Source organism: Talpa europaea (assembly GCF_964194135.1).
Source record: "Talpa europaea genome assembly, chromosome: X".
NCBI lineage: Eukaryota > Metazoa > Chordata > Mammalia > Eulipotyphla > Talpidae > Talpa > Talpa europaea.
In genome coordinates, this window is record NC_140081.1 from 66,979,742 (window position 1) to 67,003,395 (window position 23,654).

General features: G+C 42.3%; 1 protein-coding gene across 1 annotated transcript; it reads left to right on the forward strand.

The window, feature by feature from the left end:
• Window positions 1-2,958: 2,958 nt before the first annotated feature.
• LOC311187031 (NACHT, LRR and PYD domains-containing protein 12-like) lies at window positions 2,959-21,916 on the forward strand (the record flags this gene model as incomplete). The annotated part of the gene is made up of 12 exons (XM_084258247.1): window positions 2,959-3,031; window positions 4,396-4,440; window positions 5,115-6,780; window positions 8,927-9,016; window positions 12,970-13,140; window positions 13,255-13,425; window positions 15,435-15,608; window positions 16,291-16,461; window positions 16,568-16,738; window positions 17,039-17,209; window positions 17,328-17,498; window positions 21,835-21,916. The coding sequence occupies exons 1-12, from the start codon at window positions 2,962-2,964 to the stop codon at window positions 21,914-21,916; spliced, it is 3,153 nt and encodes a 1,050-aa protein (XP_084114373.1). The 5' UTR covers window positions 2,959-2,961.
• Between the last annotated feature and the right edge of the window lie 1,738 nt (window positions 21,917-23,654).

The following is a 23,654-nucleotide window of genomic DNA, read 5'->3' on the forward strand; positions in this document are numbered from 1 at the left end:
TTTTAAAGCTTTTATTCACATTCAATTTATTCACTAAGCATTTAATGAGTGTCTGCACTGTTGAAAACAATTGTAGGCATTTACAGTCCAGCAAAATGTGTCAGTTAGCTATTTCCAATACCATATGTAGCAACCACAAAATCGCAGTGGTATGAAAAATTAAGACTATTAAGCACTTATTCTCACTAATCTGCAGGCCGCTGGGATTCAGTTGACTAGGCAGGGCACTATTGAGCAACTCTGATTCAGGCTGGGGTGATTCTACTATTGCTGCAGGACTGTGAGTAAATTGGGGTGACTGCTTCATGTATTTCTCATCCTTCTTGGATCAGTGAATTAGCTGGAAGCTTGTCTCTCTCACGGCTTTTCTCATACAAGTGGCAGAATTGAGAGGGGATGTGTCCAACTGTGCACACACATTTTAAGCCGCTGCTTGAGTCACATCTTTGTACACTCCATTAGCCAAAGCAAGTCTCAAGACTGAGCTCACAAACAAGAGGTGGGAAAATAAGCTCCACTTCTTTTGTGTAGACCTGCAAAACTCAGACAAAGGCTGAGAATTGGGCTCAATAATTCAATTTAGATGGAAAGACTAACAATGACAAAATAAGTGCATACATAAGTAAATTATCAAGTGTGTTAGAATGTGGTAAGTAATATTGTGAAAAAGGAAAGAAATTCTGTAGTGTGTGAAGGTGATTCTAATTTGCAGATAGAGAACTATTGCTCTTAACAATGTCCAGTCTGGAAAGAAACCTGGATTAACATCCCTTTAGCCATTTTTTTTTGAGGATTCCTGCTATTTATTACCAATTAGATCACATCATTTTCAGGATACAAAGGTACTATCAACAGCAAAAATCCATTGTTTTCTCACTTCATGTAATTCCAGTATGTTTAAGCTGGAAATTTTTGTGATATCTTTTTTTAATTAGGTATAATTGACAATCAGCATTATATTAGCTTCAGATATACGACTTAATGTTTCACTATTTGTATATATTGCAAAATGATCACTACATAAGGTCTAGTTAATGTTATAATACAGTTACAAAAACTTTTTCTTGTGATGAGAATCTGCTACTATGATTAAGATTACTCTCTTAGCAACTTTTAAATATGCCATAGGATAGTGTTAACTATAGTCAACATGCTATACATTACATCCCCATGACTTCTTTCTTTTATAATTGGAAGTTTGTATATTTTCACCCTCTTCATTCATTTTGCCCATCCCTCTGGCAACCATCTATCTGTTGTTTGTTCTGTGAGCTTGTTTGTTTTTTTTTTTTTAAAGATTTCACGTATAAGTGAGATAATATGGTAAATGTCTTTCTCTACCTGACTTATTCACTTAGCATAATGCCTTCAAAGTCCATTCATGTCACAAAAGGCAGGATTTCCTTTTCATGGCTGAATAATATTCCTGTGTATATGTGTATACATCCTTATGCACACATATGATGTATTTCCACCTGTGATTGCATTTTCTTTCTTCATTCATCCACTGATGGACACTTAAGTTTTCTCCATTTCTTATAAATAGTGCTACACCGAACATAGCAGTTTTGAATAGGTGTTTTCCTTTTCTTTGGAATTATGCCCAAAAGAGGAATTGATGAATCACATGGTAGTTCTATTTTTAATTTTTTGAGGAACTTCCATTACTGTTTTCCATGGTTGCTGCATCAATTTACACTCTCAGTGACAGTGTACAAGGATTTCCTTTCTCCATATCCTCATTTGCCTCAGCCATTTCAAAAATAATAAAACAGACCCTGAAAGGAGAAAAATCTTACTCAAGGTCCTTAGGTAGATAGTCACAGAAATGGGAGTAGCACCTATGTCTCCTGACTCTCTACATGGTCTCTCTCATACCATCATACTGCAATCTACAGCCATAACTCTCCCTTTGCTAATGATGTCAAGAATATGCTGTTGAGTGCAGTCATTTTTCTTATGTTGACCCCAAACATGAGAGGTATACTCCCTGTGCCTCCCATAGTGACCCAATTCAGAACCCAACTTTATATTCTCCATATGTGTACTTTCAAAAGTCTTTATTATTATCTTTTATTAAGTCTTTCTTTCTTTCTTTCTTTCTTTCTTTCTTTCTTTCTTTCTTTCTTTCTTTCTTTCTTTCTTTATTTATTTATTTATAATAGAGGCATGCTTTATTTATTTGTTTGCTGGTTTGTTTGTTTGTTTTGTTTATACATGCACTGGGTACAGTCAGAAGCGCGGGAGGGAGGGTGAGAGAATTCACCAGAGCCAGAGCGGGGAGCAGAGCAGGCAGAAGGACCGAAGTACACTGCTGAGGGGAGCAGCGGGCGGCAGGAGAGGTCTGCGCGCCATGTGGGACCCTCCTCCGGTGGCCGGGGAGCAGCCGGGGATTGAACCGGCGCCGCAGAGGCCGCGCGCAGTTTCGCAACCCAGCGCTCAACCGCTGCGCGACCGGGGAGGCCCTATTAAGTCTTTATTATTATCTTTTCTCATGTTTCTCTTCAGCTTTGGTCTGCTTTTATGCCATTGCCCCAGTCCCACCCCAGCTATCTACTTAGTTACTGGATATTTTCTCTTCCTCAAATGGGAACTGCCTTAAGTGAAGAGTCTTTCTTGAGTTGTTTTTTTTAAAAAAGAATTATTTATTTATGCATTCAGGAGCTGGGGTACAGGCCAGAGATGCAGTGGGTGAGAAGATTCACCAGAAACAGAATGGGGAACAGAACCCCTGCTGAGGGGAACAGCAGGCGAGATAGGAGAGGTCTGCTGTGCCATGTGGGTCACCTCCTGGGCCGTGGATCGAATTCGTGCTGCACTGGCTGCGGATAGCTTCATAATGCTGCATCTCCACCCCTGCGCCAGCAGGGAGGCCCTTGAGTTACTTTTTTAATCTGGAATTCCACTAGACGGTACAATCATCATTTCTATTTTGTATTATAGTCTTTTTGATTTGCCAGGATGAACACTCAGAAGAAAAGAAAAGATATGGAACCTGCTTGTACCTGGAGTTTATTGTCTGAGCAGAACGGTGAGTAACTGAATGAGGTAGGAAAGGGTATCTTTAGACAATTCTGTTCATTCTCTTTCCTCTACTTCTTCTCATAGCCTTTGGGATTCTTCCCAATTTTTTTTTATTTATTTATCTATTTTTACAAGCACTGGGTACAGTCAGAAGCACAGGAGGGTGAGAGAATTCACCAGAGCCAGAGCGGGGAACAGAACAGGCAGACTGACGAAATACACTGCTGAGGGGAGCAGCGGGCGCGGCAGGCAAGGTCTGCACGCCATGTGGGACCCTTGCCAGAGGCCCGGGATCGAACTGGCGCTGCAGAGGCTGCGGGCAGCTTCACAGCCCAGCGCTCAACCGCTGCGCCACCAGAGGAGGCCCCCAATCTTTAAAAACTTTTTGCATGTGTATAGATGCATGTATGTTAAGGTACTACATGGATGCAGTATTTACCCTTTAATAAACTGTTGAAAATATCTCTGCAATTTTCTTGCTTCCCAAAATGAGGAAAAAGAAAGGAAAGAGACAACTGTGGTTCCTCCTGTTTTCCATAATCATTAAAACATTTATAATCTTATAAAGCTCTTAAGTCTTTCCCTTTACTGTAACAATGGAAAATAGCACAAAAGAGCAAAGCATGCAGATTGCTTGAGTATTTCCCCTTGTGACTGATTCCTGAACTCCAAGGATTTTGAGTTGTAAAACCTGTTATTTTCAACGGACCACTCATTGCCTGCTCTTTCTGTGATATTCTAATAGCTGCTTCCTCAGGCTTTGCTTCCTTCTCTCCACTTAGCCACACCTCCCCAATATAGGTCTTTCTCTTGCTTTTAAAGATGTACAAACAGTACTAAAAACCTGTAGGGATGTGAAGGTGCGTTGTGTGCTTGTGCATTTTTATCTATATACCTGTTTATGTGTTTGGATTGAATGTGTGTGTATGCATTTGAATGTAGGTTATTGTATATGTGTCAGACTATCACCAACAATGCCTTTTTCTTTCCCATTAACAAGTTAGGTTCAACAGAAACACTAACAAAAGGAACAAGCTTCACTGGAAACCAAAATACCAGAAATAGTCACTTCAAATAAAAAAAATGTCCCTTTATATTCATGCCTAAAATTTTCTTTATTGATCCTATAAACAAAATATTTACATCCTACATATAGCTATGTGAGTTCTTATGTTTTACTATTTGCTGGATGTTAGTTATAAACTACCTTTGCAAGCAAGTTAGGAGGGTGATTGACTTTATTCATTGCATTTCTGCTTGGAGAACAGCATGGTGGCTATAACAACATGGCTAAATTACTCTGTAGTTCGTGTTTTGGTTTGTCAGTTTTTTTTTGTGCTACTCTTAACCCTAACTCCTTTCCTCCCATAGCTGCTTCAAGTTCTCTGGCTTCATTTTCGTGGAAGGAGCTTACAGGTAAATGTCCTTTCTGTTTTACTCTTTTTCTGTTTTGGGAATAGTGCCAAAGAGCCTGGCTGCTCATCTCCACTCCTCACCCATTTCTTCCCCCTTAATCATTGGGGCAATAATAATTGATTTTTGTAATATCCAAAAATCCCCTAACTGCCATAACAAATAGGATGTTTATCCTATAGAATAGATATTTGAATACTCAGAAGACCATTGATGGTAGTGGTTAAGTATCAGATGTTAGAGAATTTTATTGTTAAAATAGACTAGTCTGCTTCTGGAATGATCTAGATCATGGTCAATAAATTGCAGCTAGTGGGCCAAATCCAGCCAGCTTCCTATTTATGTAAATAAAAGTTTTACTGGAAAACAACCATCCCTTTCATTTACATATTGTCTTTGGCTGCTTTTGTGCTCAAATGGCAGAGTTGAGTCATTGCAACAGAGACCCAGAAGCCTACATTATTTATGAAATTTTACAGAAAAAAATTGCAAACCCTTATCTACAGATTCCTCAAACTGAGTTCTAAAGAACACTATTTCCAGAAGCTGATAGTTTTGCTTCGAGAAATGGATTTTGGAGTCATTTAAGACTGGCAGTGCTGGATTAAACAAAGTTGATGGTGGTATTAGTAATAGTTGTTTGTAATGTTTACTAACTCTTGGTGTCACCTTATTAGATTACCGGGAAGCATTTAGAAAACATCTAAAAGAAAAATACCTAAAACTAGTTGATGATAAATGCTATCACCCTGGCAAACATATAGAGTCACGACTGCTTATTATAAAAGATCATGGAATATCAGAAAAGACACCATGTGGAATTCCTCAAGAAGATACTTTTATTGAGATGGAACACATATTTGATCGTGATGAAAAGGGCTTCAGCTCACCCCAAACTGTGGTGCTTCAAGGATGTGCTGGAATTGGGAAAACAACTGTGGTGCACAAGTTCATGTTTGACTGGGCAGCGGGAATGGTTACCCCATGCAAGTTTGACTATCTCATCTATGTAAACTGCAGAGAAATAAGTCACATTGCTAACCTGAGCGCTGCTGACCTGATCACTAACATTTTTCAAGATGTAAGTGTAAGTGGACCAATCCTGAACATTATTCTGACAGATCCAGAAAAGCTTCTGTTCATTCTTGATGGATTTCCTGAGCTTCAGTATCCTGTAGGTGATGAGGACGAGGATCTTAGTGCTAACCCCCTGGACAAGAAGCCTGTAGAGACCCTCCTACGTAGTTTTGTGACAAAAAAACTGCTCCCTGAATCTTCCCTCTTGATAACTGCCAGGCCTACAACTATGAAGAAGCTCCACTCTCTGTTAAAAGAGCCGATCCAGGCAGAGGTCCTGTGTTTTACAGATGCTGAAAAGAGAGCATATTTTTTAAGTCATTTTTCAGGTGCTAATGCAGCGATGAGAGTCTTTTATGGTCTGCGAGAAAATGAAGTCCTTGATGTTTTGTCTTCTCTTCCCATCATCTCCTGGATGATCTGCAGTGTCCTACAGTCCCAGGAAGATGGTGACAGGACTCTTATGAGGTCACTTGTGACCATGACTGATGTGTATCTTTTCTACTTTTCCAAGTGCCTCAAAACCCTTGTAGGCATCTCAATGTGGAAAGGACAAAGTTGCCTATGGGGCCTTTGCTGTTTGGCTGCAGAAGGACTGCAGAACAATCGGGTCCTGTTTGAAGTCAGAGACCTTAGAAGACACGGGATAGGAGTGTATGATACCAACTGCACCTTTCTCAATCACTTTTTGAAAAAAACTGAAAGTGATAACAGTGTCTACACTTTCCTTCACTTTAGTTTCCAGGAGTTCTTAACTGCTGTCTTCTATGCCCTGAAGAATGACAGCAGCTGGATGTTTTTAGATCAAGTGGGGAAAACATGGGAAGAAATATTCCAACAATATGGAAAAGGGTTTTCATCATTAACGATACAGTTCTTATTTGGCCTCTTACATGAACAAAAGGGAACGGTTGTGGAATCCATTTTTGGAAGAAAAGTTTCTCCAGGACTTCGAGGGGAGTTACTGAGGTGGACCGAGAAAGAAATTAAGGATAAATCTTTTAAGTTTCAGATTGAGCCAATGGACTTGTTTCACTGTTTGTATGAGATTCAGGAAGAAGAATATGCAAAAAGGATAACTAGTGATTTACAGTCAATTATACTGCTTCAGCCTACCTATACAAAAATGGACATTCTAACTATGTCATTCTGCGTAAAAAGCAGTGACAGTCACCTATCAATGTCTCTGAAATGTCAGCACCTACTTGGATTTGAGGAGGAAGAACGAGCTTCTGCATTGATGCCATCAGCTTTGACACTAAATCAGTGAGTATATTCATGTCTTTCTGCCAGAGTTTTGGCCTTCGGAAACGATGGGCCTACTTGTTTATTCCAAGGCTTCTGGCATAGGAGCATTTCTAAATGAAAGAAGTCATCCCTGTTTTCCAAGTTTTATGTCAGTCCACACAGTAAGGACTTACTGAATAGCCACCATATGTTGATCATTGGCCTAGGTAGACACTGAGAGAAATCTTAACATTTTTGAGCACTTACTATTGCCAGGTTCTGTGCTAAATCACCATATAGAAGTGTGTGTATGCGTGCGCACGCGCGCACGTGTATATTAATCTTCATTGTCACTCTGTAAATGTACTTATAGGTATAAAGTGTTAAGAGCATGTTAACCATCAAAGTATCATTGAGAACTCTGCTGTACTGGTATAGATCACCATTCTGGCAAAGGTTTAAACCTAACACTGTGTTGGTCATCACTCTCCTCTACATATACTTCATCACTGAGGCCTCACAGAACTCCAGGTTAGTATGGGCCTGAGCCGCATTTCTGTGTGTATTGCTGGAAAGCTTGTGATCTTGTACCTTCCAGAGGGCCGAGGGGAGAAGTTCCAAGAGGCTTAAGTAAACTGCTTAAATAGTATGGATTCAGTATTCTACAGTTTTAATTGCCAGAGTCCAGCTCCAGTGAACAGGGTTGAGAGAGGAATCCAACTGAGCTGTGGAAACAAAGAAATGACAGACACAAAATAGAGTTCAAGAGAAGGGGGAGCCAGGGGACGCAAGGCCTCTCATCCGTGCTCAAGGGTCCCGAGTGCCCGGTGCAACTTGTTTTTATTGATATAAGCAGCTGCCCCCCACCTCAGGTTAGTTACTAGACAATGAAGTATTCTCTTGGCATTTGGCCTTGTCCAGGCACACATTCACCGCCAAGGTTCTGCACCATCAGGTCATTCTGTTTCTTTTTCTAATCTGGCCTATCCCCTAGACATAGCTTCGCAGACACAAGAAAGAACACTCCAATCTGTACACGGGCCAGTCCTCCCACCCAGGCTCATCAGTTTTTTAGCCATGACCTTGATGTCTTTCTTGTCTCAGCACTGCAGGCCTTAGGGGTCTCCAACATTTACCGACTTATTCAAAAAGCAGCCAACAAGACTTATACCTAGAAAATGCCCCTGCTTATATCTGTTCTGGGTACTTGGGTTCTGATGGACAATGCTTCTTCCTTAGTTGTGGCTGAGGGGTAAGGTACCTGGAGGACACGAGACATTGGCAAGAAACCTCTCCTTGGAGGGTGAGCTCACCTGAGTCCTTCATAGTTGTATATCCTCAGTGGGCAAGAGCACAGAGGTGGAAATGAGCGAAGGGCATATGGTTGAGGGAAGCTGGGCGGGAAAGAAAGGTGCAGGAAGAGTTTGTGTTTGAGACTGGTGTAAAAGAGGTAGGGGAGGACTGGGAATTATGACTTATATGGCTATAATGCCTTGACAAATTCATGACATCTTCAATCCAACTGTGTACTATAAAGTAAAATAATGGAATAATACATTGAGAGATTTTAAACACGGATGGAGACATAAAGGGGCTGCTGGTTCATTCTGTGTTTCCAGAACTTCTGCCTTAGATAGAATCTCCAGCCCCAATCCTTATTGTCGTTATCAGAGGGCTTAAACGCTTTTCAAAATTTAACTCAAAATACTCCTTTCCCAAGCATGTTGACTGAGAATTTATTATTGAGCTTTCCTGACTCTCAGTTACTGTCATTTATTCTTCTATTAGCTGACAACCTAGAATCAGTTATATTGTAAAGTTAGTTTGGGCAAGTCATTGACCTCTGTGACCATGTGCAAAACGGTGATGACAATACCTGTCTCTAGGTGAAGGACCATGGGAGATAATTGGTGTTTGTAAAGTGCTTACCTCGGCCTGACACCTGGTTACATGGTTTTGGCTTTGGAGTCAGACCTGAGTACAAACCTCATTTTTGTTCTTCCCCATGTGACCTTGTGCAAATTACCTTTTTGTGGTTTAATTTCCTTACCTGTAAAATGGGATAATGCCTCTTAAGATTTTCAGGAGAAGTGTATTAGGTAATGGAGGCCAAAACAAGCCTTTTACTTAAAATTGTGTTTTTAATTGTTTTATTTCAAAATATTTTTTTTCTCATTTCTTTTAGGCCCTTCCAACTGCTCAATTTGCCACTGTCTCAGCTACACTTGCTTTGCCAAGCAATGAGAAATCCAAACTGTAAAATTAAAGACCTGAAGTAAGTTGAACTTTGCTTTAAACTCTTTTATGTATTTGCAGGTAATGACTGGGCTGCCAGAAGATGCACTCCCAGCTGATAGTACAATTGCTCAAACTTTGCATAATGGTGCAGCAAATGAGGAGCTAGACTATGAGCCTAGAAGGGGTGGGGAGTTCAGGTACAGAGCCCTGCCATCCCCTCCTGCCTCTTTCCCTTTTGAATATGTAGCTTTTCCTGTAGCATGTGGGTGACAGTGTTAGACATTTGTGTCCCGTGTCCTTCCAGAGACCTACCTTCTCCTTTTTCTTCCAAGCTTCCCCTGTCCTATTCTTAGATTTTCACTTCATGCAGGTGATCCTTTTTTCTGTCTTCATTCCCCATCCTGGCCTCTGCAGTTATTTCCCAAAGTGCCAGTGCTCTTTGAAGCCCCCCACGCCCCCTTCTGTTCTTGCTCACTCCCACTCTCACTTGCCTTGTCTGTTTGTCCATATCAGAACACACAGGCAGGAGCCTGCTTAGTGTCCTATCCCTTCACCACTCACATCAGTGTCTGCTCTCCTTCCTTCCTGTCCCAGAGAAAGAGGTGTTCTTTTCAAATCCACTCAAATCAGTAAATTAACTTCCCTTTATTTTAATGTAAATTTGTGAACATTTAGTTGTTTCACTTTACACAACACAGAAGTATGTAAAGATATTTAAAAAGATATGAAAACTCTCCACCCTATTACCCCATACCCCACCTGTACCCCAACACTGGCTGCCTTGACTCTGATCTCATCTTCCCTTGGCAACACCTTGTTTGTTAAATATCTTTCCAGACCTTGCTGTATGTTTATGTAAACATCAATGTATAACACAAGGCACACACATGTATAACATACTTAGCATACATACACACAGACATTTGGGGCTGGTGGCTGTTTCGCACATGCACAAAAATCTGCTCTGTCATCCTTATTTTTTCACTGGACACATGAACATGGCTCCTATACAGCAGTGTGCATGGTCTCATTCTTTTACGTATCTCGTGCGTTGTCGTGCTTTCTTCAGTTACCTCATTCCCCAGGCCTCAAGCTTCCCCCATATTCAAAAGAACCCTCTCTGGCCCATACCTCCCACCGCACTCCTTCCCTTCGCAGCCCTGGAAGAAGAGCCTCCCTCACTGACTGCATTTCCTCCATTCTGGCTCACTCTGCAGTTTGGCTTCGGGGCCGCCCCCACCGGGATCTACTGCAGATCAATAGTGCAAGCCTGACCCAGTGAACACTTTCCACCTTGATCTTAGGGGGTCCCTGCAGCCCTGCGCACAGCAGAGCACGCTAGCCTTGCACGTCCCTTCCCTCTGTTCTGAGGGCCTGTGTACCTCATTGCCTCCGAGGTCCCCAGCCAGGGTGATCTGGCCCTCCAGTGGCCATGTGGTGATATCCGGAGCCATTTTTGGTGGTTATAGCCAGGGCGGAGCCGGGGTGTGCTAGTGGTACCAGTGGCCAGGAATTACATCTCGTAACATGTAAACATCATCAGTGTACTGCATAGCCCCCTGTAGCAAGGGATTATGCAACCGCAAGTGCTGAGAGTGCTGAGTTGGGAAACCCTGCCCTAGAAGGATGTACACAAGCCCAAGGGCATTTCTGACTAGGGATCTGGCCCCCAACCCACACCTGCCCCAAAAGGAGACACCCCAGAGTCACATCCAGCTGCTGCAGAGAGGTCCCAGGGACACGACTCCTCAGTCTCTAGGTCCACAGTCCATTCGTGATGGCCGGGGGTGCCTCAGTCTGTCCAGGTATGATCCTCCCCATCCTTCCCGCTGCGGACAAAACCAGAGTTAGCCCCTTCGGCACTGAATAGCCGTAGGTGAGGGGGACAGCCCGTCCTCTTTTCCTCCTTGTTCACCCTCCCTCTTGAGGCTGATTTACATGGGGATAGCCAGCTCCACCTTTGTGGATTCACTGAGAGCTTTGTAGCCAGGCTCCCCTTCCGTAGTTGTCATGTGGTAGATTGGTGGAGAGACTCTCAGACTGGACTCTACTCTTCAATCTAGACCAGCAAGGCCTCGGGCACTGTCAGCTGCTGACTCACCTCCTTGGCAGTGGCACGAGCTCCCGGGTCAGATGTGTTCCTGATTCTGCCTCCTGGGAACTGGGAAGGATTCTCCTGTCAAGGGGCTGAAGTCATAGCTGTCCTCATGTGCAGCCAGCGCTGGTGTCCTCCGAATGCAGCCTTGGTTCCGTTAGGGGAGGCAATCTCTGCAGCGTTGTCAGTCCGGGTTAACGCCAGGCCTGTTTTGATCATTTCTTGGGGTAGAACTGGCTCAGAATCTGAATTTTCATGTTGTGGAGATGCTTGGGATGCAGGAATCCCCGCTCCCTTTCTCTCTCTCGTGCACCTCCTCAGTCCAACATTTTCTTTGATGGTCTGTTTTGCAACTGCCATTCTGGAGGCAATTTCTGACTTAGAAATAATCTGGTACCACAAACAGGAACTCACTTCAAGTTAACTAAAGACAAGGGGTCTGTGTAAAGTGGTTTTTCTCGCAGCACTATTGCAGGAAGGTGAAAAGTGGTGAGGTCCCCTCTCTCCATCTCTGGGGTCCTAGGGTATACTGCTCTGTGCTGCTCTGGGCCTGTCTGCTCTGAGACTTCATACTGGCATTCTCTAAAGACACCTTGCATCTGTGGTTTTGCTCCCCACAACCAGGGCCAGACTTTAGCTGTGGTCCAGGTGCCTGTGCCTCTGACCTTGGCCCCAGCTCCAAGAGACCCCCTGCTTCATTGCCCAACACCATCTTGAAGGAATCTGTCTCTCTATTCAGTCTCTCCAGCTGGAGAATCTGTTTGGTTCAGGATGGGTCAGATGACCTTTCCTGCTCCAGTCGTCTAAGACCTAGGTTGGGGCGGGAGTGGGTTGTTATATACATGCCCAGATGCATAAGTACTAGGTTTGGGGAAAGACGGACACACAAATAGAAGCTTTCACCCCTGCACCTCTACAAATCTATAAAATTTGTAGATTTTATTTATTTTATCAAAGATTTATTTTTATGTGTTTATGCATACAAGAACTAGGGTGTAGACCAGAGGTGGGGACTCACCAGAGACAGAGTGGGGAACAGAACAGGTGGATTGACTGAAATAGACTGCTGAGGGGAGCAGCAGCCGAGTCAGGAGAGGTCTGCTGCGCCATGTGGGTAGCTCCCTGGCCGGGGAATCAAACTCAGGCAGTGGCGGTGATAGTGCTGAACCTAACCCCTGAGCCACCAGGGAGGTCCCAATAAAATAAATCTTTAAAAAAACTGTTTTTCTATTTTTTTTCATTGTGAAAATTGCTTATAATAAGCATGCATTATACTTTATAAATTATAAAGCCTTTTTCCCCCATATAACCCCTGATCATTTAAAATAATTTTTAAATACCTAGCAAGTAAATGTCTCTGTAGAGTCCCACTCTTCCCCCAGCCTGGAAGATAACCAGTGTTAATACTTTGATATATATCCTTCTAGTCTTTTTAAATGGCCCTCGCAAATAAATGAGTTTCTCAAATGAAGCATCCTCTCTCTTCCTCCCTGGGCTTAGCACAGGCTCCACCACGAGTGAATTTCTCCTTAGCCCCTCATGTTCTCCCCACTTCCTTTATCCTCTCCCACCTAATTCCTACTAAATTCCTATTCCCCTTTCACAATAGCACACAAGTATCTCTCTTCCTCTTACAAATATTTTTGATCCTCCAAACCCTACCCCATGATACTTTGTGCATTTCGCCTGCAGTGCTTTTCACACTGTATTGTAGTCCATGATTTTCTAATCTCTTTCCCCCATTAAATGGTCATTATGTGAGCACAGAGTTTGGGTCTTACTTGTTTTTGTGTTTTCAGCAACTGGCACTGCGGTAAGCAGCCAGGGTGTAAACAGGTACCTTTAAATAGATTGGTGATTTCTTCTTCCTTTGAAATGTGTATTTTTCCACACAGACTCATTTTCTGCCACCTCACAGCTTCTTGTGGCAGGGACCTCTCCTTAGTATTTGCAACCAACCAGTATCTGAAAGATTTGGAATTTGTAAAAAATACCCTGGAAGATTCAGGAATGAAGTTGTTGTGTGAAGGATTAAAAGAAGCAAACTGTATCTTACAGGCACTGAGGTAACCAATAGCAGGCGTATTTGTTGTCTGCGTCCATATCTTTTTTGCCCGCTTCTGTTTGTGGAGTGGGAAAGCATGAATAAGGTCATAAAGTCATTCTTCTGTTCTCTGAAGGTTTTACCGATGTCTTATTTCTCCTGCTTCATGTGGGGCACTAGCAGCTGTTCTCAGCACCAATCAGTGGCTCACAGAGCTGGAATTTAGTGAAACAAAACTGGAAGCTTCAGCTATGAAATTGCTCTGTGAAGGCTTAAAAGATCCAAATTGCAAATTGCAGAAGCTCAAGTAAGTTGTCAGTTTCCATACTGCAAAAATAACATTTTAAATATACAACTCAAGATGAATGTTATGTGATCAAAACACATTTCATAGGCAATGGAGAGGAAGAAAAAAGTGCAAGTCCCTAAAGTTGTTCCTATATAACAAGTTTAGGAAGAGAATTTTCATTGTACATGGCTGGGACATCAGTGACAATAAGAACCCATATTTACTGAGCAATTGGTGTGTACTGAGCATAACACATGATTTCCTTTAATCTACACAATAGTTTTGAGAGGTTCAGATTATTATCTCCATGTTAGCAGATGAAGAAATGGAGACCCAGATATAAAACTGAATAACATGGCGCCAGAGGTACAATTCAAAACCCAGATGTGTCTGACTTGAAAGTCCATGGTAAAGACTTTATATCTATCTATCTATCTATCTATCTATCTATCTATCTATCTATCTATCTATCTAAGAACGTGACTGCTAAATATCTATATGGATATCTAGATATTTATCAGTCAGGTTCTCCAAGATACAGAACTGATAGGATCTGGATAAATATAGAGAGAGATCTACTTTAAGGAATTTGCTCATATCGATTATGGTGGCTGTCAAGTTCATATCTGCAGGGTAGACTAGAGACTAGATATACAGGGAAGAACCGATATTGCAGCTGAAGTCCAAAAGCAGTCTGTTGGCAGAATTCCTTTTTCTTCCAGGGAGGTCAGTCTTTTTCTATTAAAACTTAATTGTAGTTTTGATTTGCATTTCCCTGATTACCAGTGATGTTGAACATTTTTTCATATGCCTGTTGGTCATTTGCATTTCCTCTGTGGAGAAGTTTTTTTTTAGCTCTTCTGCCTATTTTTTGACTGGGTTGTTTATCAACAAGCAACTATAAACCAGAGACATACTATGGGAGTGCGGGGAAGGGAGTAGGATCAAAACAAGGGGGGTGGGAATTGTATGGGGACTGTAACCAAGATGAAAATGAATACATTGTGCAAAAATGAAAAATGATGTAAAAAATATATAAAAGAAAAGAAAAGAACTTTTAATTGACTGAGACCCACCTTAATTATGAAGGGGAATCTACTCAATGTCTGCTGATTTAAAATGTTAATCTTAACTAGAAAGTACCTTCACAGAAGGATCGAGAATATGTTTGACCAGATATCTGGGTACCATAATCTAATCAAGTTGACCCACAAAATTAATCATCATAATATAGGTGTTGGATTTTCTAGAGCAAAAACTCTTTAGCATTAAAACTTTCAAAAATCTGCCTTGAGACTTTAATTTTTTGTAAAATACTTCTATTTAAAATTTTTAAATTGCAGAGACATAGCTACACATCCTTATGAGCCCTCTTCAAACTGAGTTTAGAGCTTGATAACTCAAGAGAAAATTGAGTACTCAAAGGTTCTCAATTATCAGAAGTTCTTGAAAGTGATTGAAGAAAAAATTGATGGGAAATAGTTCAAGGAATTTTACTACTTAATATGGAGAAACAAAGATTGAGAAGACAGGGAGGTCAGTAAAAAATAATCTTCATGCCAAAGAAAGAATATTATGTGGATGATGGTGATGACCTGGGTCTCTCTAAGGATGGCAAATTAATAAATAACTTTCAGACAAAAGGAAAAGAAAGCTCCTTTGACTAGAGTTTATTGAGGTTGATAATAGTATTTTTCCCTTGGGATTTGAAAAAGATATGAGATAGGATGCTAAATTCATACAAGGAATTTAGACGAGATTAGATCATCTTGCTGTTTCTTCCCAACCATTTCCACTTTTGAGAGTCAATAGTTACTGAGATCCCAATGGTGGGAGACAGTGTTGTGGGAGCACTGTACAAATTGCTCCCACGGTGGTAGGGGGGAGGAGGCTATGAAGTACTTGAGGTTAAGGGTCTTGCATGAGTGGGCCTTAGTTTTCTTTGCTCATGAGCTGTTGCAGGTAGTGGGTGACTAGGACAATAAGGCAGAAAATTCTGTCCTATGTTCATCCTTCTTTCTCTCCAGGTTGTGTGGCAGCCTTCTCCCTGAAAGTTCAGAGGCTGTTTGCAAGTATCTCGCCTCTGTTCTCATGTATAATACAAACATCACTGAGCTGGAGCTGAGTGAAAACCCCCTGGGGGACACAGGGGTGAAGTATCTCTGTGAGGGTCTCAAACATTCCAAAATGGAGAAATTAGAGTAAGTTTTTTAAAACTAGCATCATCATATGACTATTGAACTTGTTAAATGCCTGCTATGTGCCATGACTTATGATTGGTGTTTTGCCAGAAGTTTTTCCACTTAATTGGTTCTTTGCAATAAGCATGTATGGGTGTTCTTTGCCTTGTTGTACACTTGAAAAAAGTGAGGATCAGGGGGAAAATGACTTGTCCAAGATCACTCTGCTAAATAGTGGTAAAGTCAAGATATGACCCCAAAATCTGTCTCTAAGTCTCATGCTTTTTCCAGTGTACTGCTGTCCTGCGTGTTTACAAGAATGATGCTTATTAAATATTAATTCTATGAAGAGTTCCTACTATGCACCCTCCACTGCTCTAGATGTGGGTGGAATTATTAGGACTACAAGTGACAGGGCTGCCCTGACAACACAGAGATATGAAGCAACTGGAAAACAACACTGTTCAGTGTCATCAGTCCCCAACACTGGAATCATTTAAAAATGCCAGATGAGCCAGGCAAGGGAGGAGGTCTTTGTGGGCTAGAGACCTCAGGATTATCACGGAAGGCCCTGTGCAGGAGGTGGGCCTAGGAACTGGATGTTGAAGGATGAATAGGACTTAGGTAAACGGGGAGGCTAGAAGAACATTCCCAGGAAGCAAAATGACAGCAGTGGCTGATTTTTTTTCTCTTTTCTGAGTAGCTTGAGCACATGCCACCTCACAGATGCTAGCTGTGTGGAGCTCTCTTCTTTCTTGGAAGTGAATCGGACTTTAAAGGAGCTATTTGTGTTTGGCAACCCTCTGGGGGACACAGGAGTACAGCACCTCTGTGAAGGTCTGCGGCACACAAAGGGCATAATCAATAATCTCGTGTAAGTGTCTGCTTGCCCTGGTTCCATTTGTGGGCCTTAGCATTTGAGGTGCGGTGGGAGTCCCTGCTACCCTGGTTAATGGCCACCTGTGTCCCCATCCCTCCAGGCTTTCCGAATGTTCCCTCTCTGCAACTTGTTGTGAGTTCCTTGCCCAAGTCTTGTGTTGCACCCAAAGCCTGACAAGGCTGCTTCTAATTAATAACAAAATTGAAGATTTGGGACTGAAATTGCTGTGTGAAGGATTAAAACAGCCTGACTGTCAGCTAAAGAATTTGGCGTAAGTATCATTGACTATAGCCACAGGCAGGGTTCCTGATGTTTCAGCAACTCCCAAAATTAAATGAGTACCTTTTGGCCTGGTGTTTGACTCTCCAAGGAAGCAATAAATGAAGATCCGAATAATTTAAAGGGAATAAATCTTTCCCTTTCCACAATCTCCACTTGGCTCTGGCCCAAGGGATTTTTTTATGTGACTCTCTGACCTTCCACCGTGTTTTTCAAGTGGGCAAACATAATTCTTAAAGTGACCTAGTACCGATGAAATGATGCCAACTTTCTCTACCTTGCTTCCTGGCAGATTGTGGACTTGTCACCTGACTGGAGAATGTTGTCAGGATTTGTGCAATGCACTCTACACTAATAAACATTTGACAGACCTTGACCTCACTGATAATGCCTTAGGGGATGAAGGCATGCAGGTGCTGTGTGAAGGGCTGAAACACCCTTCCTGCAAACTACAGAACTTGTGGTAAGTCCACAGGGGCTCTGTTTATTGGGCTTTTGTTTAAGGCTGAATATACAATAGAGGGCAGTTGTGGGACTTGAGGTAAAGTTGATTTCTTTCTTGAATCCCCTATCCCCCATAGGTTGGCAGAATGTCATCTTACAGATGTGTGTTGTGAAGCCCTTGCCTCTGTCCTCAACAAAAATGAGAACCTAACGTTGTTAGACTTAAGTACAAATGACCTCAAGGATTTTGGAGTACAAATGCTGTGCGATGCGCTGATTGATCCAGCATGTAAACTACAGACATGCTAGTAAGTTTCTGTGGTTGGGGAAGTGGGAGGGAGAGTGGCAGGACCAGCACGTTGGGTTTGATCATAGCCTGCTGCAGTGAGGAAAGAAAAAGAAAACTGAGAGTAGGCCATACCAATGCCAAATAACGAAGTATGTGAAATTACCTATAGTCCTCCTTGGACACGGAGAGGGAGAGACAGACAACAGGCAACACTGGATCTCACTAAGAGAAGCAGCATGGTATAGGAAAAAGGCCACAGAGTCTAGATTTTGCTAGGTCTGGCTTAAATAATAGGTCTTATACCTGCTTAGCTACATGAGCATGCTTATGTAACCTCTATGAACTTTAGTATCCTTGTCTGTCAAATGGAGATAATACTCCATACCTGACTACCTGTGTTAGCATGGAGACTGAATGAAGTGAGACCTTAATTATGAATATATCCAGAACAATTCTTGGCTCATAGGAGATACTCCATAAAGGTTAGACTCTTTCTCTTTTCTCTTTTAATATATAATAGAGGGTTTAATGTTTACATTTTGAGAGTCTTTAAGACTCGAGGGAATAAAACTATCATATGGTGCAATTACTGAAAGTGGAGATCTTGACCATTTCTGGTCAACGTCCGTCTGCCAGCTCAGCAGGCTGGCATGGCACACGAAGTAATTCTTAATTAGGATACAACTATGCTCTATTGGCAGCTAACCAGTGGCCAAATGGCCATCCATTTCTGGCATTCAGAACTGGAACACATAATGGAAAATAAAGGCCAAGCGCAAAAATTCCACATTCCAAAGCTAATTTGATGGATTGAAATGTAAATGAAAACAGCATAAAGGCCTGATTACAAATCTGGCTGAAACAGAAGCTGGGTTTCTACTAGCAAAGTGAAGTTAGTTTCAAAAGCTCAAGAATGTGGTGATTACTGCCCAGGAGAACGGGAATTATTCACAACATGATAAACCTCAGGGATTAAGAACCTCCATGGCTTCCTTCTTAGAAAAAGGTGGCTGGGGTCTCTGTGGTCAACAATTTGAACTAAACTCAACAGTCAATGCTAGTGCTGCTTTAAATACAGAATAATTACGTGTAGCTCTGTAGTACATATACTCCCCAAAGATCTTAAAGGACAGCAAGGAGAAATTATTTTGTTGGTGATGGCTGCTATATTTTTTTGTATTATAAATATTTGTACCATTTCCTGTTTCTCTCACTCTGTCGTTTAGCCAATGTGCTTCCATTGTGTTTTCAGGTCAACCTTCAAACCTTTATAACTTGTCAGTCGGCAAGTTGATAGCAGTGTGCAATAATAGTTCAGAATACAAAATAAAGGACACACACAAAGTAGACACAGTTCACTTATCTCAAGAAATTGATGAATATTAGAGTTTATAAAACAACATTGAAATAAATAGAAAAATATACTTAGTAAAGTAAGGTGAAAGAAACCGATGGATCATTTTAGATGGTCCCCCAGAGGGACACTCTTCTCTGGAAATTGGAAAAACTGGGGGAAGAAGATTATATTTGAAGAGCTCCTTGAATGTGGGGTTTGAGTCCTACTCCTCATTGCATTTTCCCCTGTAAATTTCCTGGCTCAGTGCTTTGCATATAGTAAATATCTAAGGTGCATATAGAAAATACATAGAGGGGTCTCCCCGGTGGCGCAGCGGTTGAGCGCTGAGTTGTGAAGCTGCCCGCAGCCTCTGCAGCGCCGGTTCGATCCCCGGCCGCCGGCGAGGGTCCCACATGGCACGCAAACCTCTCCTGCTGCCCGCTGCTCCCCTCAGCAATGTGCTTCATTGGTCTGCCTGTTCTGCTCCCCGCTCTGGCTCTGGTGAATCCTCTCACCCTCCCGTGCTGCTGACTGTACCCAGTGCTTGTATAAATAAGTAAATAAATCTTAAAAAAAAAAAAAAAAAGAAAATACAGAGAGGGGGCCAGTTACTAATTTAGAGCTTCCAGAGGCAGGGCAAGGAGATAGTTAATTATATATTCATTAAAGACTAGGTGTCTAGACATTCAGAGGTCAACGGGGGAAAAAGAGGTGGGAGTCCTAGAGTGACAAAGCTCGCCTTCATTCATTCCACCAGTACCTGCTGAATTTCTGTTCTGTGCCAGGAAAATGTGCCAGGTGATAGAAGACAAGAATAAGAAACATGATCTGTGCTCTTCAGGGGCCAGCGTGTCCCTGGTAAGGATAATCACATAAGCTGAATCCATTAGGGTAATCACGGGTTTACAAGGCCATGGCAGAAGATAGCGCACCAAGTCCTAGCGGGTGAGGGAAAGCTTCATGGAGCAAGGGCCTCCAAGAGAAGAGTTAAGTCTCAAGACTATAGCCAGGGGGATGAGGGTAAGGGTGGAAAAGGGTAGTTCAGGCTTAGGAAATGTAGCCAGACAATGAACAGCATGGTTTATGGTACTTAATGGGAACGGGGTGGGAAGTCTTCAGGACGTTTGTTACTGCCAGAGCATAAAGGGTAAAGCAGAATGTATCAAGGAGTAAGACTGCGGATGTAGGCTGAGCTTCGTAGGCCGTGTGTGATTAATAAGACCTGTTAAGCAAAATTCTGGGTGCAAATTCAGTCATCTCTTTTTCTTCATACTCTGGTAGTATATTTAGGGGCCTCTTCTCACTTTTTCAAAACTGGCCCCAAAGTTGGAGCCAGTTTCAATTCCAAAGTTGGTTGGAGAGTCAGTCCACTGCTGCTGTTGTTTTTCCCTGCTATTAACGGCTTGATCTTGAGAAATGATCCTACTCAATCCCACAGAAGCTGGGTGACAGGACAGTGATGCTCTGGCTGGTCTGATCTGCCAGCCCTTTAGGGGCATTATACTAAGACTCCAAGGTAATGATATCTTGGTCTACCTCCAAACATGCAGCCACTGTTTTCTAAAATATCGTATGTGCCAGAGTGACTGGGTCTAGAAGAGCTACTAAAATCAACTATAGGTGTGTATGTGTGCAATCTACCCTTGCCCACAAAGATGAAGGCCCCTGAATTGAGTCAGGGACACTATTTAAGGGCCTCTTTCTTCAACATAATTTCATTTTAGGGGTCTTGGTGCCTTTCACAGTCCTGTGCCTTGGATAAAGCCCCCAGCTCATCCTGACCCTAATTCTAAATTTAGAAAGAAGGGGTTGAGAGCAAGTAGCCTTTTAACTCCAAGAAAATCACTGGGTTTCCTCCGTGAATTGCCTACCTCTTCCTTAGCAGTGAGTTCCACATATATAAGGCAGTTGGTCAGTTTTGTTAAGTTACTCAAAAAAATCTAAAGATTGTGTTACACTTCCATGGCATTAAATGTCTGCTTATACTGCAGTTGCAAAATAAACACTACTCATTTCACTTTGCTAGATAAAAATTAGCTTCTGTCCATTTAAAAGTAGACATGCTACTTCACTACGACTTGAAGGAGCTTGTGTCTTCTTTTGTAGCTAATGGGCTTTAATCAGGGATACACATGTGGTGTTTAACGTGTCTGTGGAACTTTGGGAATTATGGGAAGTTTTCTGATAGGTAGGCCATTGGATGAGGAGCATACCCTGAAGATGATAGTTGAAGCTATGACAATGGATGAACTATACTAGGGAGAGTGAGGAGAGAAGAAACTCTGAGGAACATCTCTGGGGAATTAGTTCTGGGCAATACCAACTTTTCAGAGGTGGGTATGGGAAAACCGTGAAGAAAACCAAGAAAGCAAAGTGTCCCAGAAGCTAAGGGGAAAAGATGGCCTACAAGGAACACATCCTTGATAGTATCTAACACAGCAGAGAGGTCCAAAAAGTTGAGTGCTGAAAAGTGTCTGTTGGAATTAGCCATGAGGAAGTCACAGGTGACTTTATTAAGGGCTGTGGTAGGGCCAGAAATCAGACCACAGTGATTTGAAGAGATGGCAGGTAAGCAAGTAGGGAAGGAATGGAGACTGTTTTTCCAGAAGTTTGTGAACAGGAGAAGCAATATTGGGTCATAGCCAGAGGGAATTGTGCGACTACAGGAAGGGCATAGTTCTTTTCCTTTTTTGCCTTGTTTTGATATAAGAAAATTTGTGAGCTGAGAGAAAGGAGTCCATAGAGAGGGAGAGGCTGTAGATACAGGAGGGGGAGTTAATGAATTAAGGGAGCAGGGCCTTGGACAAGGTGGGAGCAACAGAAGTGACAATCTATGAGGATAAACATTTTCTTTCTTGAGACCCAAGGAAAGTGCCTGGCTGAAATAGATGCCAGTGGGTGAAGTAACTGGGTGCACCATGGAGCAAGCGTGAATGGGAATCTTATCTTTGAGAGTAGGAAAGCTACTGAAAGCATCTGCTGGCCTGACTTGACACATGATTCTTTTCATTTTCCTTAGCATCGACACAGATCATTTACATGAAGAAACATTTAGAAAGATGGAAGCTTTAAAAATGAACAAGCCTGGATTTTCCTGGTAGTCTCCAAGGAGAGGCCCTGGTCAGCTGCATGTAGAGCACCGTCTTCAACAGTTGTGCAGTATTCTTGTCCAAACCTCTTACCCTTTGTTGAGGACACTAGTGTGAATCAAGTAGCAATGACTGCTATTTCTTACATAGAACATCCACTGAGCAGTATACAAAAGACAGAAGCACTTTTGGTGAAATGTCCAGCAATAAATTCCTTACATTCCTATATTGTTTTGCAAAGTTTACTGCGTTTTCACAAAACCCTTGAAGGTGGGAAGGTGAGGCTCAGAGCAGTTGTGACTTGCTCCAGGTCACCTAGCTTAGAAGTGGGACAGTGGGGACTGGGATCCAGCCAGGTTGCCCAGTACTCAGACCAGGCAGGCAACCAATAGAAAGAAGACATGTGAATGAGACCACTTCAAAGAAACAAGATACTTGAAATGATTAAAGGGCAAGAAAATATAGAAATACATTATATTTTTATGGTGCTGATTTGAAGCAAAAACTAATTCACAAGAGAAAACAATGAGCTGATTAATAGGGAAAGGCTTACGTGGAAGTAAGACGACATAGGCCTTGAGAATAGGCAGGATTGAGGCAGGGAGAGACATACTGGCCAGGAGCTGTATGACTGGGGCAACAAGGCTGTGTATGTGAGCGGCTCACCAAAAGCACCCGGGAGAAACAAATGTTTGAGTTAGAAGTTCTTAAGCTCCCGCAGGATCCACATCCTAAGTTCCTGAGGGTGCTTTCCAGTTCCCAGGCGCGAGTCCCTTGCTGAACTTTTAATACCTCCACAATGTTTTTGCACTTGTTCAAAGGGCTCCTCTGACTGACTCCCTCCTCATCCCCGACGGCATCTTGCAATAGCCTGTGTGGATCCTGCACAGCCCTAGGTGATTCTATGTATTTCACGTAGCTTCCATAAACCATCAGATGAGACAAGTGGAGAAGCAGAATGTCGGGCAAGGAAAATAGCACAAACAAAACCCATGAAATAGGAATGAATGTGATGTAAGATCAATAAAAAGTAAGTGGACCCGATCAAAGTGTAAAATTGTCTCTGGAAGCTACTTAACTAGCTTTGTGACCCTGAATTAGTCACTGGATTCTTGGAACCTCAGTTTTCTCATTGGGATGAAATGACATTAACCTTACAGGGCTGTTCTTCCCAGCACGGGGCCTGTTTCTTAGTAGTAGGTGCCGATTAATGGTAGCTGTGTGAGTGTGTACCTGCAATATAACTCAGCTGTGTAGTCTCTGAGCTCCCATATTTTCCTGCTGTGTTGTCAGTGTGAAGTGCATGTTTGAACTAAATGTGTGTGCTGGAGGCAGTGAATCTAGTGGAGGAAGAGACCATGGTGGGAAGTTAATTCTCAGCGAGCAGTCCAGCTGCTCATGTCCTCGTCTGTCTTCGAGTATGGCTCCCGCTGTCCCGGGAGATAGTAACTCTCAGAACGGGGAGACAAGGTCTGGTCTGAGAAGAATGATCAAGAATAGCAATTTGTTTCCAGTTTTTTCAAGCTCCTTTTTTCCCTTTAGTTGTTTAGCACTCACTTATTGAGCATTTATTTTGCGCCAGGTTTTGTGTTAAGTGTTGGTTTTGTAGAGGAGAATATGCCTTGTCCTGTGCCTTTTCCCTACAGTGTTTTCTCACCACCCCGTTCCCTCTGTCAGTCTGGTAAATATCTGATAAAAGTCAGTCATGATAAGAACTTAAAGATGTAATGTTAAGTGAAAAATTGCAGAA